At 36.7% G+C, this 20,303-nt stretch overlaps 1 protein-coding gene across 5 annotated transcripts in view; it reads right to left on the bottom strand.

Annotated features, from left to right (window-relative positions):
- The window catches only part of LOC107698647 (septin-7), a 59,809-nt gene that overhangs the window by 24,309 nt on the left and 15,197 nt on the right, over window positions 1-20,303 (bottom strand). For all 5 annotated transcript variants that reach the window (XM_016499715.1, XM_016499713.1, XM_016499714.1 and 2 more), the window contains one exon: window positions 14,476-14,582. In XM_016499715.1, the coding sequence (XP_016355201.1) occupies window positions 14,476-14,582 (107 nt within the window). The remainder of the gene's footprint in view (window positions 1-14,475; window positions 14,583-20,303) is intronic.

Below are 20,303 nucleotides of genomic sequence, written 5' to 3' on the forward strand. Positions count from 1 at the left end.
CCAGCGTCTGCTCTATTTTTCTCCAGAAGTTATGACTGATAAAATGTATTTGTACTCTTTTAAACTAAAGTTGTGGCTATCTCATAATAACCCTGTTATTGTTGCGGTCTCTGATATTTTGTTGTTGTTGTTCCGTCTCTTCAGTTTCATTATCTAGTGTGGGGGGGGGGGACGCAGGGTTTCAAGATGCACTTTTGACAATTAAACCAATTTTAAATTGAGTGTCGTGTTTATAGAGTGGAGTGTATTGTCTGAGATGCTGCAAAAGACACAAGTGCACCCTAATGATAAAAAAATAAATATTTATAATAATTATTATAAACCGCCATTTTACAGAAATAGTGTTTACAGAATAACATTAAAGTGGAAAAATACTGGTAATTCTGACCTCGCTCATAGTTTTGATTAGAATACATCGCATGCGGTCGGGCGGTCGCATACGGTCTAGCTGCAGTAGTTCAAATATTTTAATGCATCCGAAGCTCAAATCGGATACGAATTTTCCGCATACGCATATGATTGGAACTCCACGTAGCTCCCGCACTACTCTCTATTGGAAATGAATGACTTCCGGTCTGTTGCTTGTCTGAGATAGTGGAAAGGCGGTTTTAAACTTAGGGTGTGTTCACACTTGTCATGTCTGGATCGGTTAAAACGAACCCTGGTGTGAATGCTCTGTTAGTGCGGTTCGTCTGAGTAAGTGTGAACGCTGCCATCTGAACCCTGGTGCGCACCAAACAGGCGGACCGAGACGGCTAAAAAGATGGGTCTCGGTCCGCTTCCAAACGAACTCTGGTGCGGTTCGAATGAAATATGAACGCAACACGGACCAAATACTTCTAAACAAACCAAAAACAGGAAGTAATGACAAGATGCGACGCTATGTGACATGATTTGACGACGCGGAACGAGCTGTGTATCCAAAACAAAATGAGCAGAGGGCAAACGTGGAGCAATGAGGAGGTAAAGTGACTTTTATGAGCTCTTCGTGAGTTCGCAGGTGGTGAAATAAAATCATAAGTACACGCAGCAATGAGCGCGCTAAGTCCAGCAGACGGCATTAGATGTGTTCGACTTAAAGCGGCGTTGAGCAGACCGATCGGTGAATGGGTACTTTGATGTCAAACACACAAGTCGAACACAGCTTTTGTTTGGGGTGTTCGGTGAGTTCCGTTGCAAAATATACGTCATTCAATCCGACCAATCAGATTGTGAACGTATCACTGTGCCTTTAGGTTCGGTATCTTTAGGTTCGCTGTCAAAAATGCCAGTGTGTACGCTCAGCGGACCAGAAACAAATGTATCGTTTTCTTTTTTGGTCCGGACCAAACGAACTAAGAGAACCGAACTACAAGTGTGAACGCATCCTTAAAGTCTGCTAAATTGGAACAACTAATTTTGTACTTAATGCGCTTCAAATGTGTGGAAGTAGTGCTGAGGTCCAACTAAAGATATTCTGAAGTATATCTGATTGTGCTGAAGTGGAACTATTGCACGTATACTTCAGGTACACTTTAAATATCTTGCATTTAAAGACTGATATTATACAGAGATCATACAATCCTTATTAATAGTGATATTAAAACATATTTTAGGCATAATATTATGAAACGTGCATTGTGCAATAAAGAAATACTCCAAATAAAGTTTAATTATAATTTTATATCAGTAAGTCTTAAGTGATATGTCAATAAATATGTTAATGGATTTGAAGCATACTTGGTAAAAAACAAAAAACAATGGTGTTCACAACTGTGATGGGGTAACTGGCCATTGAATTTAACAAAGCATGCAAAGTTCACAGAATTGAGTCTTTGAAAGAAATTCAAAAGATATTTAAAAAAAAATTAAATTCAGACTGCAGTCAAAAGTGGTCCAAATTCTGTTTTCTTTTCTTTTTTCTTTTTTTATAACATTGTGAACAGCACAAACCACGCTAACTTCTAAAGCTAACTAAAAAACGCTAACCTCCATCTTTACATCCATATGACAGGGTCAGTTCAGGACCGTGATCAGTTCACACTTGAAACTGATATTGGTCACCTTTAAAAAAAAAAAATAATGTGAACAGCCAAACAAAACATTTTTTATATGAGCAATAGAACAAAATAGAGCACTAAGTCTTGCGTAAATATAGCCTAAGTTTCCTGGGCACTGAAGTAACCAAAGCAAAAGCTGTGGTCTTGAATTTGGTTCAAGCTAGTTTGTAAGGCTTCACAAACAAAGGGATGACCAAAAGCTTTTCTGCAATGTAGTTTGGCATTTGTTGACCATTGCGACTTTCAGACAGGCGGGTCCAGTTGTGCTTTTGGAAATCCAATTCGCTCTATTCTCACTTTCCTTCCACACCCTTTAGAAAGAATCACACTCATTCCTTTGCTCAGTCTGTAGACATAACATTTTGGTAATGTGTAGTAAAGTTTCTGATGAATTTGAAAGCTGAAGTGTTGATCATGGGTCCTATATGATATGGAAGCGTGCAGTGACATGTAAATGATGGAGCAGCACTGTTATCCAGCTATGCTGAGAAACCAGAAAGACAGCGTTTCCTCTCCAGCCCTCCGATTGCTCTGCATATAGACGAGTGAAGACACATGCTGCAGGCAACAACTGAAAAACATTTAGCTGGGTTTGACGCTGAGGAACATCTGACAGAGAAACTCTGGAACTGTGATGTCCATTCAAGCATGAGCTGCTGTTTTAATGATCCTTTTGTCAAGAATTTAACCATTTATTCATGTGACCGTGACAATGTTTGGAAAGGGAGAATGAACATAAATAACTACATGGGCTCGATATTCACCTGCCTTTGCCAAGAAACCGCAAGACTAGCACAGTCAAAGGTACTTCCTCGTAACACTTCCTGTGTGTGATTTTTATCACCCCTCTGAGAGCCGCCGTCGACAGACCTGCCAGCCTGAAACAACACTCCACAGAGTAACTTCAGACAGCAGCTGACTTTCCAAAACCCAACCCCTTTGACCAAAGAATTTTTGTCATTATCCCACTACTTTTCCAGTTGTTTAGATTCTAAAATGAGAACTGTGAAAATTTCATCAGAACTGTGAAAATTCTTAAAATTAACACACATGATCGTTAAGAAAAGTTTGTTCAAATTTGCCTTTGCAAACATCCCTAGTAAACACAAGCACTGTATTGTTAAGCTTCGCCCGTTTAGTAAAAAACAATGAAGTTATGGATGAATGGTTGAATCGTTCACAATAAGACCAACAACGGGTGAAATTCATTGTCACGCTAAATTTAGGCTTTATGAACTTTGGCTTGACTTTTAGCCCTAAAATACTAAAACCAAAATTTAAAAAATTAAAAAAATACATAAATAAATAAATAATGTCCAAGCGTTGATTCCTAGACAGAGAAAAATTCTTGATGATACAGATTTATATAGATTGCATTAGCTGATGAACCATTAAAGAAAACCTAGAAAAAAAATGCACTAAAGAAATATATACATTAGGGGTGGGAATCGCAGGGTACCTCACGATACGATATGAATCATGATACATGGCTCACGATACAGCGATTCTGCGATAATCGATATATTGCTAGGCAATTCTATAATGATACATCACGATATCTGTCTAACTATGAAAACAAAATGCCTGTGAAAAGGTTAAGTGCAAAAGTTTTCTCTATTTATTCAAGTCCAAACTGTTAGAAAACAGCACAAAAGTTCTGTAAATCAAATTTAACATTTCATTTTTATATAAAAATAATTATATTCTTGGACTTAGAAGCTTACACTTGTCTTTGTGTGTAAACCAACACATTTAACTGCTTATCAGCTTTATATATAACCTATATATATATATATATATATATATATATATATATAAACATGATACATTTCAACATTTCATTTTTATATAAAAATAATTATATTCTTGGACTTAGAAGCTTACACTTGTCTTTGTGTGTAAACCAACACATTTAACTGCTTATCAGCTTTATATATAACCTATATATATATATATATATATATATATATATATAAACCTGGTACATTTCAAAATTTACCCTGGAGTGTTTTCTCAACCTTTCCTCTCATCATAAAAACGGAGCCCCGCACATGACATCGCATCACGTCTTTTGCGCGCTCAGGTTCCTTATTTCAAATGTAGACGCACGGCAAGCACACTGCACACTTCTGCGCCGCATTAAGGCTCTGACGAGGTTTTATTTTGTCGTCCATGCCATAGCAGATTTATGTTTCTACCGGTCGGTGCCCACTGCATAACGCCCACTTGCAAGAAAGAGGGAGAGCATCCAGTTTTGTTGACATAAAACTGGACGCGCCGGCGGCACTCTCTCTCACTCATATAGTGAGGGAAATCCACCTGCGAGCAGAGAGGTTAGGCTACTCATGGACTGATCATGGATGGCGCTTGCAGTAATAACGTGATCGGTGCCTATGGTCCACGCTGATAGCCGTTTCAGGGCAGTGTTTTATTTCTCATCTCCATAAACATATATATAGCAGTCGAGCTAATAGTGGCTGGAAATCTGTCTATCCTTCGGTTCCCCCTGCTTCCCCATCTTCATCGAGAACGCGCTTTGGAAAGAAGGTGGAAATGGCGCGGTCACAATTTCCACGCATTTTTAGACACTGGGAGCAGGGAAATCTATTTAGAGCGCCTTATTGTAGTAATTCAAATATCGATATTTGGCGCTGTCCAACCCCTAATATACATTATGGTTAACTCATTTTCATGACTTTAAGGCCTGGAAATCTAAATGTTACCAGATATTTCCTAACAGAAATATCAGAAATAATAATTCAGCAAAATTTCAGTCAATTATCAAGAGTGTGACTGTGCAAATGACTCAAGAAACAATTAATGAGCATGTGATTGTTTCTTGAGATCAAAAGTCTGTGCAAACACACCTCTTCATGTGTATATGCAGTTTCACGTGCAGTGGAAAAACTAAATCTGAAGTGTGGGTTAAGACAAAGCAGAGGTGGAAAGTAACGAACTACCTTTACTCACGTTACTGTAATTGAGTAGTTTTTTTTGTGTACTTCTACTTTTTAAAGTAATTTTTCAAATCTGTAATTTTACTTTTGCTTAAGTATATTTTGTTTTAAGTATTGTACTTCACTACATTTTAAAACACATTAATTACGGAGTAAAAAAAATAATAAATCGCTCCCTGGAAACGACTGCAGTAAATAATGGGCAGGAGAGCAAACTGGCGCTAAAATCACAAGAAAGATGCAGACGGACAAGACTAGGCGTTACTTTGACAGTTTAGCAAGAGGTTTTGCACAAATTAGCCAAAAAGGCAGTGGTGCAGGGTGTGCGATATATATTGTCTGCGATATCGTAATTGTTGTTTTAACGATGTGCGATTTGACATTATCAATATTTTGCCAAAAACCAAACAAAACACTCCTACAGAGTGCCTATATAGATTTCTTTACAACAGTTCAATAAACAAGAAGTTAATTTAGAGACTTGCGTTTTAGACATCATATTCCCTGTTTTTGCTCTATTTCGACAACAAAAATAATTCCAAACACAGCCACCACAGCACAGTTTTGCGTCTCTGAGCAATGACGGACAGTGTTTTGTTCCTGAATGAATCAACCGTTTAAATTATTCAATTAAATGGTTCAATCGCAATGACTCCCTTATTAACAGTGACTTGCTGACACCTACTGGCGGTTTTAATTTCACATGTAAAGTATCTTGATTTTTTTTTTTAATATAATTTCAAATGAGTATTCAACATTTTATGTCATATATCAAAACATTATTTCTGCATTTGTAACTGCAGGTTAAATGCATTCATGTCCTGCATTATACAGTGTGTAATCTAAATGCCACTACAGATGAAGCTTCTGTGTTTCCTCTTCATTGCAAAGATGAATTTTGTTGATACTGATTTAATTTGCCTGGTAACAGCCCAAATGTCTTATTATTCTAAATAACTGATTCCTTTAATTAAAAACAACTAGTTTGAGAATTATAGGCCTATCCCATTTTTGCCTCCCTCCCACTGTTAAAATGTAACTAAGTAATTTTTACTCTGAGTACATTTTAAATGAGCTACTTTTTACTTTTACTTGAGTAGATTTTTAGACTGGTACTTTTACTTGTACTTCAGTAAAATTTCATTAATGTAATGGTACTTTTACTTGAGTAGAATATTTTCATACTCTTTCCACCTCTGAGACAAAGGCAAAGTTACATGTAAACAGGTAAATCTGTTGGTTTTATCTCTAAGAAATGTACAGAATCAATAAGAATTATTGCCCAATTAATGAATAATCCAAAATTATTTAAAATTACTAAAAGAATAGTTAAGGCACCAGAATTGTCAAGTGAAATTGGAACCAAAACTGTGAAATTTCTTAAAATTACCAAGTCCAAGCAGTTATGTAAGTTTGAACTGTTTTGGCGTATTATTTTTTTTAATATTTATGAAACATATTTATGAAACATCTCAATGTTTATGTTGGATACATGTGTTGTGATTTTGACAGATGATAACCAGTTGTTTTATCTTCATTTCAGGCTGTTGTTTCAGGCAGTCGCTGGAACAACAGATGATCTGAGGTAATGTGAGGGGTGTGAGCACCCGTCCCGTATCTTCTGTCTTACCAAACAATTCCACATCAATGACATCACCCTGATTATTACACCACACCAGAGTAATCACTCAGCAAATGTCTACAAACGATGAGAACACACTGATTTCATAACCGTCTAAAATTCCTTCTGTGTCCGGACACCCAACAGGTGGAGTAGAAAAACCAAACTGCTTTTGATTGGTCTTTGCTCTTTCTGTGTTAATGGAAGCCACAAACTGTCAACAGCTGGCGTGGACTGTCCTCTTCTCACCAGACCTGAAGCAGTCTGCTGAGGAGGTGAGATGGTCTGGTTAAACATATTGTCAGAAATGGCAGCTCGAACCAAGCAACTTCAGAGCATCATCAGCAGCACCAGCCCCAATTATGTTACTAACTTGGGATGTGTTTTAAAGTCAACACTAAACCACATTTCCAATACATCTGAAAACTCAACCTTTTTCAGAAACTTACGAGTAAAACAGAAGTATTGTCAGATCTTTTCTTCTGCATTGTGACATGCATTTGAGACTAACAGAGTACAGAAAAATGCAACAAAAAAAAAAACCTTGTACAACCGGGACTTGGTTCGATGCATCAGTTGTTGATTGGATTTGAGGCCATTGAATTGAGATTGAGGTGACAGGTATTACATTTTGATTAAACATTTAAAAAAAATGTAAATATAAAACGGATAATTTGCCCGCAATAAGATCAATAACATGCATTTTAATTTCATGCCAACTTTAGATCACTTGTCACAAATTAATTTATTAACTTTGGCAGCCAAAAAAAAAAAACTAAAAAACTAAAATATAAACTAAAAACCTAAAACAGAAAACTCTGGGAAGGGGGAAAAAACAACAACAACAAAAACATATAATAATAATAATAAAATAGAGTGAAAATAATAATAATAGAGTGAAAATTAGTAAATTGAAAACACTGAAAACATAAAAAAAAAAAAACTTCAAATGCTTCAAAATTGATGCACACATTACAAGAGAGTCGGGGGGAAAACTGAATGCAAGTCTTGGTTATAACTGCAGCATACCTTTTTAGAGAAATTACTACATATAAAAGATTTTCTTTAGCATAACATGCACCGATGAATCACAATAAGACCAAAACATGTATTAAGAAATTAAATGCGGTCTGTTTTGACTTAATACTTTAAATGTTATGGTCAAATGCTTGGCATGAAGACAAACTTCTGAGACAACTGGCCACAGGACAATGTCAAGCCTATAAAGCAGGCCTCAGTAAACAAACTGAACCGGAGAGAGTCATTGTTTTATCTTTCAAAGTGGTCAGTGCTTGAGTAATCCACACTGAAAAGCTCAGAAAAGGTGGAGCAGAACGAATGTTAAAGACACGTGATGATGATGAGCTTCTGCTCCTTCAAGCATCTCTTCTCAGAGTCTGATACCAGCGAGGGCCGCCGCTTCAGATGTCCACAGGTATGAAGGTCTGGACAGATCACTGCTCTGCCAAAGCCTCAGCTTTCAACACACTCATATATCTGACCGCACAAGTCTGCAGTCCTTTGTTAAATACTAGTATTTCATTCTAAGTGTTGCCAAAGACATGTTCGCTCACTGACGATTAGCAGTATTGACAGACTACTTGAGTTTAATACAAACAGACAAATTGTTGTATTGAGGGATTGAACAGACAGACTTACACTCCTCTTTCAGCCTGTCACAACAGATCCACATCTCAATGGCAAACATATCCAGTTAGAGAGCTGCCAACACTTTACATAAACAACATAACTACTCTCAATGAGAACTTCCAAACACACAGGCCTGATATAGTCAGGACACTGGTGCCAGACCACAGAGTGGGTGGTAAGTGTGTGCGCCATGCCCCGTATCATAATCACAGCTATTACACACACACACACACACACGTTTGTTTTTGTGAATTGTGGGAACATTCCATAGGCGTAATGGTTTATACTGTACAAACCGTATTTTCTATTGCCCTACACCAACCTTACACCTAAACCTACCCCCTACAGGAAACTTTCTGCATTTTAACACAAACACGCATACACACGCATACACACACACACAAACAAACACACACACACACAGTCTCACACACAGTCTCACACACAGTCTCACACACAGTCTCACACACAGTCTCACACACAGTCTCACACACACACACACACACACACACACACACACACACACACACACACACACACACACTCACACACACAGTCTCACACACAGTCTCACACACAGTCTCACACACAGTCTCACACACAGTCTCACACACACACACACACACACACACACACACACATCCTGAGCTCTTCGTTTGGAAAAGAGTGATGCAACAGTGAGAAACGTTAGTGATGAAGCTTCTCCTCCTCCTCCTCATGCACACATCACATTGTAACATACTGATTCTCTGACTCACTTCCCAGAACTCTCGGAGACAACAACCACACACAAGTTCATTGTTACTGTGCAGGACAGAACAGAGACCAGAGATACGATCAGACTGATCTGACAGCAGAGGCTTCAGATTCTTACATCAGCACGTAAACTAATTTCACACGCTCTAAAATAAGGTTTACAGCAGAGATATGAAGACTGATATTTTAAATAGTCATTTTTATATATACAGCATGTTTGTTGTTTTATGGAAATTAACTTTAAGCAAATCTTAAGCAACATCAAAAATAAATATATAATGCATATAAAGATGTCTTAAAACACTTTTTATATATCCATTAAGTTTCCTAAGGAGGGTGGAGCTACACTACATAAATGTTTCATTTCCACGAATCAGTTCAAACGTTCTGAATTAGTCTGTATGGCATTTTTCATACTAAATCGTTTCAGTAAAAATATATACACTGCCGTTCAAAAGTTTGGGGTCAGTAATAATTTCGAATGTTTTTTAAAGATGTGCCAAGGCTGCACTTTTTTGACCCAAAATACATCAAAAAGTACAGTAAAAACACTAATATTGTGAAACATTATTCTATTTAAAATAACTGTGTTGTAACATCTTGTAAAATTTAATTTATTCCTGTGACTTCAAAGCTGAATTTTCAGCATCATTACTCTTCAGTGTCACATGATCCTTCAGAAATCATTCTAATATGCTGATTTGCTGCCCAAGAGACTATTATCAATGTTGAAAACAGTTGTGCTGCTTCATTTTTTTGCAGAAACTGTACTTTTTTCAAGATTTTTGAGAAAGAGAAAGTGTATATATTTTGAACATTTATTTGAAATAGAAATATTTTATAGCATGACACATTTCTGGCACTTTTTTCTATCAGTCTGAAGCATCATTTTGCCGAATAAAAGTGTTAATTTCTTTCAAAAAATATATTTTTTATTAATATTAATAATTACCTACCTACTAATTACCTACATGTGTAGGTAAATATATAGCATCATTTTTGTTATGCTTTTGCGTATAAATTTAAATGATTTTTACTGCATTTTACTTGTCGAATTAAATATTTTGAGTCTTTTCAGCGACAATGGCTGTGACAATGACAGTTTCTCGTGACCCTTTTAGACCATTTCAGATGAGAAATTAAAATAGAAATGAAAATTGCACAGCCCTATAATCACCAGTAGCACCACCATCTTGGAACAGACAACATTTCAAGTTAGTTTTTGCAGGTCACATAAATCCCCTATAGATGCAATACATAATCCTTTATGAATACATTTATAAATAGATACTTGCTGTAATTTTGCTGGTATGCTTTATTTTTAGATTATAAAGTAAAAGCTTACTTTAATTTGGCCCAGCATTGAAAGTGATTATGTATTGTAGTTTTTTTCTTCAGAATGGTGTTAAAACCAAGGCTGTATTATTCTCCATCAATCTGCACATTCAGTAATCAGACCATTAAGATGGTTGCCATGGTTACCACTTTTATAAGGGGGTGTTAGCTAGAGAATCCAGATAATGCGTGTTAATAACACACTGCATCTGTCAATTAGCTTGTATGCGTTTATGGCATACTTTGACCTTTCCAATATGGCAGACGCACTGATGTGTGACAGTAATTAGCAACAGTTTCTAATGCAGCATTTCGCTGTTCATATCTACTGTATAAATGCATGTCATGTTATTCAGTCAGCATGTTCACCTCTTCAGACGTGTGGCGGCAGTGACCACTGCTCTAGATAACTGGAAACTATGTTTCTCTGAGATTAATTCAGCTATAAACCTAATCCTTCACCTGATATGAGCCAAGAGCAACACAATATCAAAACTGACCTGCTTCTACTAAAGTACCACTGAAAGATCTATCAGAACTATCAGCAAAGACACTATCAAGCTCAACAGAAACATTTAGAATAGAGATGGATGTGCTTAGACAAGGGCAACAAGATTAATCAAAATAAAACTGAAATCACAGTACGGCTTAATGTGATTATTAAATCACAAATATTGTGATTCAATTAAATAAATTTATGTGCAGCGTGTTTCAGAGTGTGGTACTGTGTTCATTTACACATGAGCAGCTCATTATTAGCCGTCTCTTCATCGGCTCTGAGGTTTTCCGTCAAAATAAAAGTTTGATTGTTTAACATTTGAAAATAAAAAAAAATTACGACAGCAGTAAATATAAGTATAGCAATTTCAGTTGTAATGTCAAATAAAAATTATTATTACTATACATGTGACTCGTGCTGGCAAAATGAGTCGGAATGCACACAGGCTAATTTTGAGCCCTCATCTAGCGATCCCAATGCTCCAAATAGTAATTAAACATCTAAAATGATCTTTATTTGTATGTTTTCTGAGAGGAGTACCTTTTCTCTGCTTGTTTCTTGCGCTGTCATCCGACACGTTCTCGATACATATACACCAAGTGTTAATTTTGACAGCAAATTTTGATTTAGTTTTAGTCATAGTCTTTTGACTAAAATGCCATTTAGTTTTAGTCATATTTTAGTAATCTGATTTTTGACAATCTACAGTAAATTTAGTCGGCTAAAATCTAATGGGTTTCTAAATTCACTAGGTTTGATATGAAGGTTTTATCATGATAGACACCGATTTAACTGCGGTGACACACAACATGCCTTTATGTTAAAATTAAATAAAACCACTTCTCATAAAGAACAAGAACATGGTCTTCTTTTCAATGAAATACCAATGGTTATATAGGCTAATTATGCATTCTTTATAGCAACTTGTTTACCATATTCTTCATTCTTTCAAGCAGACATATTTATTTCTATAAATAAATTTAGATTAATCTTTAGGGCTACGAAAGTGATTCAGTCAAGAGCAGTGCGTGATTTTCTGTCTTTCCTTTGTTGCTTGATTAACATCAATGACTCGGACAATAGCAACTAAATTAGGCTGCACGTATACACGGATGCAGTTTACGGATTCACGTCCAATATTCTCCCAACTGTTTATGTTCACATAAGACATAACTGAGTGCGTTTATGTAAATACTTGTCAAAACAGACAATTCGACATCATTTTGTGTGTATTTCTCCGTTCATGAGACGCGAAAGAGTACTCGTGTGGTGTGTGAGAGGCGCCACTTCAGTGTCTGCGCTCAGAAAACCGGACCGTTCTCTCTTGCGTCTTCAGATTTATCCACATGTCTGCTCTTCTCTTACTCCCAGATATCGACATTTTTGTACGTTTTAAGCGACGTGCAGCAAGTGTATTTTAGCTCATGTCCCGCTGGTTCATATGTACGCATCTAATCTCCTAACTATGCAGCAGATTCGTTCTGAATGAATCTCTTCCCAAATCGTCCCTCCCTAACATTTTCGTCTCGGTTTTATTCGTTGATGAAAATGTCAATAGATTTTCGTCATAGTTTCTGTCATTCAAGACGAGTTTTAGTTCGTCATCGTCTCGTTTTCGTCTGTGAAAAAAATGTCGTTGACGAAAATGATTCGTCACCGAAATTAACACTGATATACACAGAATTACAGTATTCAAGTATTCACGCAAACATAATCTGTTATGTCTTAAGTGAACATTTGGGGAACGGTTGGGGAAAAACATCTGATGTGTAACATTATCTTAGATCCGTGCATTACAGTAGGTCTTAATCAGCGCTGGACAGTATCTAGTTACTAGAAACTAGTTACTGTAATAATATTACTTTTTGCAGTAACTAGTAGTGTAACTAATTACTAATAAGATTTCAGTAATAATATTACAGTTACCATCCATAAAACAGCTTGTTACTTACCCTACTGATTTGAAATCCGTCAATCCAATAATTCCTAGATTTATTTTCACAATTTTCACGACTCGCACAGGCACACGAAGTCACCAGTGCGTCAGGAAAGCTTGAAATATGGAAAAGCTTACATTCAAGGGATGGAAATATTGCCATTACAGTGATTGTGTCAGGAGAACAGCTGATCTGAACACAGATGTGTAAGTTGTGGCATTACTTTACTCTGGCATTACATGGCTTGCCCCTCTGATCCCAATATAAATTATATTACAATATTATAATATTACTATATTAAAAATCTTATGAACTTAAGTGATTTCTTTTGATGAAACACTTCATGAAATATAATCATATTTGGGTAACAGAGAAATTATAGCTACAATTAGCTTCAAGCTACACAAGACAATTAATAAAACACTTTTACTTAAAAGTCACTATCAATCACCATTGAGTGCTTGTAATCCTCTGATCCCAATATAAATTATATTACAATATTATAATATTACTATATTAAAAATCTTATGAACTTAAGTGATTTCTTTTGATGAAACACTTCATGAAATATAATCATATTTGGGTAACAGAGAAATTATAGCTACAATTAGCTTCAAGCTACACATGAGATTAATACAACACTTTTACTTAAAAGTCACTATCAATCACTATTGAGTGCTTGTAATAACTTCAGACTGCGATCCCATGTAGAATTTGGTCAAATGATGAGGCAGAAATATATTGTTAGTAACATTTTAGAAGAATTTTCTGGGGAAGATACACAATTACAACTTCTGTGGGGCGTGAAGGAAAAGTAATGTAACTAGTAGTGTGACTAATTACTGTTGCCAGATAGTAATAAGTAAAGTAATAATATTACTTTTGAAAGGAGTAACTGTAGTAACGAGTAATAAATTACATTTTTGGAGTAACGAGCCCAACACTGGTCTTAATATATAGGCCGTCTGTCTCATTAATGATAATCTAACGATAAAAGAAATGAGTGAATCACTCGCTGCTCTTGATTGAACTGCTTTTCTTGAATGCTTTTGTGGATGTAAATGTCAAATGAAAAAGGTAATGCACTGTTTTTTTTCTCTCATATTTGTTATACTGTTTTTTTTTTAATCTGTTCTTATTTATAACAAAGATAAAATAAAAAATAGCTACATTGTGACTATTAATATAGTAATTATTAAGAAAAGAACTGGAGGAAAAGATGCAACGCTGCAGGTGATTTTGCTTTGGAACCTTCAGAAAACTTTAACTCGATTTTTCTCAAAATTGACTTTGCTGACTCTATCGACTTCAAACAGGTGTAGCTCAGACATTTTTCGTCCGAATCCAACAAATCATACATCATTTTGAAGGTCTTTGAAAACGAAAAAACATTTTTTTGAAAAATTGCTCATTGTGACTCATTTGGCCAGCACAGGTCACATATTATATATATTTTTACAATTATTATTAAATTATTTTTCTCAACTATTTGTTTTTTTGATTTTACTGTAATATTACAATAGTAATTTTTTATATTATTATTTAGCCATATTGATATATAGAGTGCCGCATGCAGGAATGATGTGCTTTTAGGTCAAAATGGTTCATTTGTGAAGATTATCACGTCATCACAGCAGCGCTCTACAGTGATCTCACGGTAAAGGCAGGAAAAGATACAGACCTGAACGGTTTTCTTGATTCTGTTAGAGGGTCCGGGATACTCCGGAGAATACAAGTCTGTCAGAAACAGGGAGTTGATGAGCGTAGACTTCCCCAAACCTGATTCTCCTGCAGGACACAGAACGAGAGTTTACATCAGTGATTGCAGAACGTGCAGCACTTCTGTTGGCTGGTGAACAATGACTGTGTGGAATTTGAGTCTGGAGATATCCACAGAATCTGAACAGCCATCATTCACACTGTCTCCACTTAAACATTTTGGGTAACTTGTGGTGCTTGCTAAGTCTAGGGCCATATGAAATTCATTTTCATTTTTTCCCCATATTTTTGTTTTCCATTTTAATTTCTCTGAATTTCATTTTAATAGCATTGAAAAGCATTTCATAAAATGTTAACAGTAATAGGGCCCTTTTTCTCTTCTCCAAAATCTGCTTTAATTCTTCTGGATTTTATACCAATTTAAAAAAAATGGTAATCAAATGAATACATAAGACAATTGAATAATCTTTTATAATGTTTTAAAAAATCCTTTACAATAAACCATTGCTTTTGTGTCAAATAAAGTGCTGCAAAAAAGAGGTTTGATTATTTGCATACAGCCCTACTTTTCATTTGTTAATCCAATTTGACAAATTCCATGACATTCAGCATTATACAACAATTTTAATAACTGGATACCATGATTCTCTCCATGTTTTCACTAGGCTCCTATAAGGCCCAACATTGCAAATCTACCAAACCCGGTGCTTTTTAACACCTGAGATGCTGCATTTTTCAACTTAACTCCAAAAACAGGAAATCAGTCTGGAGGAGTGGCATAATCTAATCAACTCTGACATGAACTTATATGGGGTCGTTCCCTGCCTGCGAGTCTGGGAAACGCAGACAGCATCTGAAATGTGTGAAATTCCATAAAGCACAAGAGAATACAACTATTTAGCTGGACAGATGGAGGGAAATCTAAACAGTCAGAAACTCAGACTATATGATAAAGTACAAACCAGGAGAAGAACCAGAGGGTGTGCGAACCAAGATAAACAAAGAGTATGTTCACAAGCTATTATAAACTTTATTAGTTTGCCAAGACAAGCTTCAGTATCGCCACTGCTCATACTTTACCTTTAACTCTAAGTGTTCGACTTTAGTATGCAACTCATCCAGCACAGTTTGTGCTACAATATCTCAGATTGCCTGCTTGTTTGGAAAAGGAGTATTTACTTTTCCAACCAATTAGTCACCTGGTGGACAATAAAACTATTATAGAGACTTGAGGATGAGCTCTTTTGACTAGCACTACTGTTCAAAAATTTAGGGTCAGTAAGTTTTTTTTTTTAAATATTTTTGAATGAAGTCTCTTCTGCTCACCAAGGCTGCATTTATTTGACCAACAATACAGTCAAAACAGTAAAATTGTGAAACATTATTACAATTTAAAATAATTGTTTTCTATTGTAATATATTTTAAAATGTAATTTATTCCTGTGATCAAAGCTAAATTACTCCAGTCTTCAATGTTTTTTTTTGTGTCCCTTAAGGGAAACTACTGTAGTTTTGCAGCAGTAAGGCATAACAAATACACATATACAATGTCACATGATCCTTCAGAAATCAATAAAAAAAGTTGTCTATAATATTTGCCCACTGGTTATTTATCCAGACAACGTTTCATTAAATTTGCCGTTTGCATTTTCTTGCATTGGTAACAAGCTTCCACAAGCTTTCGTGGTTGTGGTTGCCAGATGTGAAGAAATCCCCCAGTCTGAGTTTCTCTCTTAAATCGATATATTTACTATCCATTGGTTTACTTAATCATCCCAACCTGGCAGCCATGTACACACACTCTCTCTACATTATGGAAAAAGTGCTGATGAGCTGAAAACACCAGCAAACATGTAAGTTGATGTTTAGTGATCTCCGATGAGATATTCTGCTAAATTAAAGTGTAATATAGCCAGTCTGTTCTCCTTCACGAGGCCGTTAGCGCTGTTATGATATCATGCAAGTTGATGTTCACTTGATTTGCGCTTATGTGAAAGTGTAATAATTGAGGAAATAAAAAAAAAATAAAAACACTTTTGAACAGTAGTGCATGTCACCTTAGCATTCACCTAGAAAATTCCTTGGCAACCCTAAAAACTGCTCAGAGCACATTAGCAACTGCACAGCAGTACTATGGAACCCTCCAGTATGGTGTCAAATCTTGTTTGTAATGTGCTAAAAAAAAAGGTAACTTATCCCACTGTTAAACAAATATATTGCTGACATTCGATGCGTAAGTCTCCAACAACAAGTGACTTTTTCACAGAACAATTCCTCTAAGCATCCGAGAGCGATCCATCAGCTGGATGCGCGGCAACGGGGTTCCTGTAAGGCCTGGAACAAAGAGGACAGTATGAAGGAAATTGGATGCATGTTGGCACAGAGCAATGCTGGGCTTCTCTCCTGCCCTTTAACAAGTGCCCAACCCAGCGCCACTTCCACAGCACGTAAAACACGGAGAGAACCTTCAAACAAAGAAAAGCTTCTTTCAAATCCTAAATGTCTTCCAGAAGGGCAGAACAACAGTGACCTCACCATCGCAACAGATACGTCTTCCACTCACTGCCTGGAGAGATGCAAAAGCAATTGCTATCATTGAGCAGACTGAGGAAAAACCCAACAGGATTTATTTTGCTTGCTGAATGTAGCTTTTGAAACAGGCCCATGGTCTTGTGAAAACAGTGAGTGAAATACGGTCTTCTTTAAAATGTCATTATTAATTAAGGAAACAATAAAAGCAGGCAGCGAGTGGCGGAGCGAAGCAGGCACTGGGATGCACTTCTGCCGTTCTCTGGAGTGAAACCAGCACAGCAGAGAGACCAGAAAAACAGCCACGATGGTGGAGTTACTGCTGGGAGACATATGATACTGAATACAGGCCTGCCAGAGTGAAGAATTTCCCTGCTGGAAGAAACTCACATAAAAAGCAGAAGATCTTGTGGAATCATAGCTTGCAGGAGTTTTTATAGTATCGTAACTTGCAGCTGTTCAAGGAAACTCATTTAGTACAAATGTTTTAAAGGGACAGTTGGACAAAACTCACTCATGTCACGGCAAACGTGTATGAACTTTTATTCTACAGTGGAACACAAAGTAGTTATTTCCATACAGTGATAGTGGATGTGCACAAGTAAAAATGCTGCTGCAATGATAACTGATTTTATGTATGTCTTGATAGATTCAAGAGCTGCACCCATGAGTTGTATGAACTACTTTCATGGTTCTTCTTTATTCTTTTTGCAGCTCCACAGCATCCATTACCATTCACTTTCATTGTATAGAAAGGACCAATGTGGATATTCTGCTGCTGCTGCTTCTGTGTCCCACACCGGGTTCAAACTTAACAAATGGCAAGAATCCTCTCAGCTGACTAAAAAAAACCACACACACACACACACACACACACACACACACACACACACAATAATGGAGGATGTTGACACACACACACACACACACACACACACAAACAAACTTTAAAGCAGCAGGATTGCAACATTGCAAGAAAGTGGAGTAGACTGGACTGCATACTTTTACATTTTTGTCACAATTTATTGTTGTGAATGATTGTTATATGTTGAATTTATGTTTTTAAAAGAGACACAGCACAGCATGACATCATATCATGGCCGTTGCAGTGTCCGGAAAAAAATTGCATGCTGAAAGTCTAGTGTGACCGCGGCTTCATAACTTTATTTGGAACTGTAAAAGCAGGTCGATCCGGTACATGCTTACAAAAATGTAGTACGTTTATAGTAAAGAGAACGTTATCTTCCATTGTTGTGGATGCTAATATGGTTATCATTATAGTTATCGTTCTTTTTGTGAACAGACCTTGTTTAGATTAAGAATGTTAGTCTAACTGAGTTGTGTCTACTTGTAAAGAAATTCAAATTTACCACTATAAGTACATATTGTGTATGATTTTTTTATATTTTATTTTCCCCTTCTCATAATGCATGTGTGAAATATTAAGCTATCAAAATTAAAATATGAGGAACAACATGACAATGCAATTATGAAAGGTGCACTTTCATTTTATGTGACTAAAACAATAGACCTATGTTGTCTACAAATATGCAAGAAAAAAACAGCTAAATAGTGTAAATAATGTGAAATACTGTTTATGGTTGGTCAGTTTTCCCTGTTTACTTGCCATTGACAGATTTGGCAGAAAAGTAAATTTTGGAAACCAGTTCCATGTAGAAAGAAAGCTATAGGGGTTAGGAGCAACATGAGGTGAGTAAATGACGACAGATTTTTGGGTGAACTTTTCATTGAAGTAGTTAAGCTCTGAATCACTTCTCACAAGAGATCCGAGTGTGCATGCAGAGTTTAGCATTGAGGAAAGAGAGAGAGACATTGATAGATGAACAGAAAGGTGACTATGGGCAGAAGGTTTGTCATGTTAAAACCAGAGATAATTACAGAGTCCTTCATTGAACTCTGCATCAAGAATGATGACAGATCAGGGCTTTCCTGTCACCCGCCCAAAAATGCCAAACTGCGGTATCTGTAACCCGCCCTGTCTCTGTGCATTATGAAACTCACTGTTTGTGCTGTGTCAAATCCTTACAGAACTGCCCTTAGCAGATGAAAAACAACACACAACACGTATCCATCTAAACACCTGTATTTCACAACATTAACCATTACTGAACACTCTTCGCACACAGCAAACTCTACATTAGGGCCAAACTACTGCAATCGGGGAAATCTGAACAAGAGGCGTTGAGTGTTATGGAAAGTCCGTGCAGAGAGCAAGGTGAGTGTCCTGCCACTGGAGCAGTTCAGCCCAAAGCCCACCACGAGGATCGGTGAGGGTCCGGCTCGCTTCCTTTAAAGGAAATATCCCTCAGCTGTGTAAACCAGGGGGCTTATTCCAGAGGAACTCCTCATCGCATTACAGGGGTGGGGGGAGCTGGGAAGCAGGAAAAGCTTGGGACTGCACTGGGAGGGACAGAGTTTACTACGAACTGCCAAAGAACTTTCACTGGCACAGATAAAACCAGAACGCAGGAAAAAGTAGCACTCATTCTCTGCTATAGGAGAAGAGGAATTGTATAAACTTGTCAAATCATCAAAACCAACAACATGTATGTTAGACCCTATTCCATCTAAGCTACTAAAAGAGGTGTTTCCAGAAGTCATAGATCCTCTTCTGAATATGATTAATTTGTCAATGTCATTAGGATATGTCCCAAAATTCTTCAAACTGGCTGTTATTAAGCCTCTCATTAAAAAAACACAACTAAATTCAAGAGAATTAGTTAAATACAGACGATCTCAAATCTCCCTTTTCTGTCAAAAAATACTAGAAAAGGCAGTATCCTCTCAGCTACAGTATGTTCCTTCTTAGAGAGAAATGGTATCTGTGGGGATTTCCAATCAGGATTTAGACTGTATCATAGTACAGAGACTGCTCTCATCAGAGTTACAAATTACCTGGTCTTATCATCCGATTGTGGTTGCATTTCTCTATTAGTGCTACTGGATCTTAGTGCTGCGTTTGACACTGTCGACCACAACATTCTTTTGAGTAGACTACAAAATTATGTTGGCATTAGAGGAATTGCATTGTCATGGTTCAAATATTACTTATCTGACCATCATCAATTCATAACAGTGAATAAAGAGGTATCATATCGATCACAAGTACAGTATGGAGTGCCACAAGGCTCAGTATTAGGACCGCTGCTTTTCACGCTTTACATGTTACCCTTGGGAGATATCATCAGGAAACACGGTGTTATCTTTCACCGTTATGCTGATGATACTCAGCTCTATATT

Source organism: Sinocyclocheilus anshuiensis, unplaced genomic scaffold, assembly GCF_001515605.1.
Source record: "Sinocyclocheilus anshuiensis isolate Anshui unplaced genomic scaffold, SAMN03320099.WGS_v1.1 scaffold150, whole genome shotgun sequence".
Taxonomy (NCBI): Eukaryota; Metazoa; Chordata; class Actinopteri; order Cypriniformes; family Cyprinidae; genus Sinocyclocheilus; species Sinocyclocheilus anshuiensis.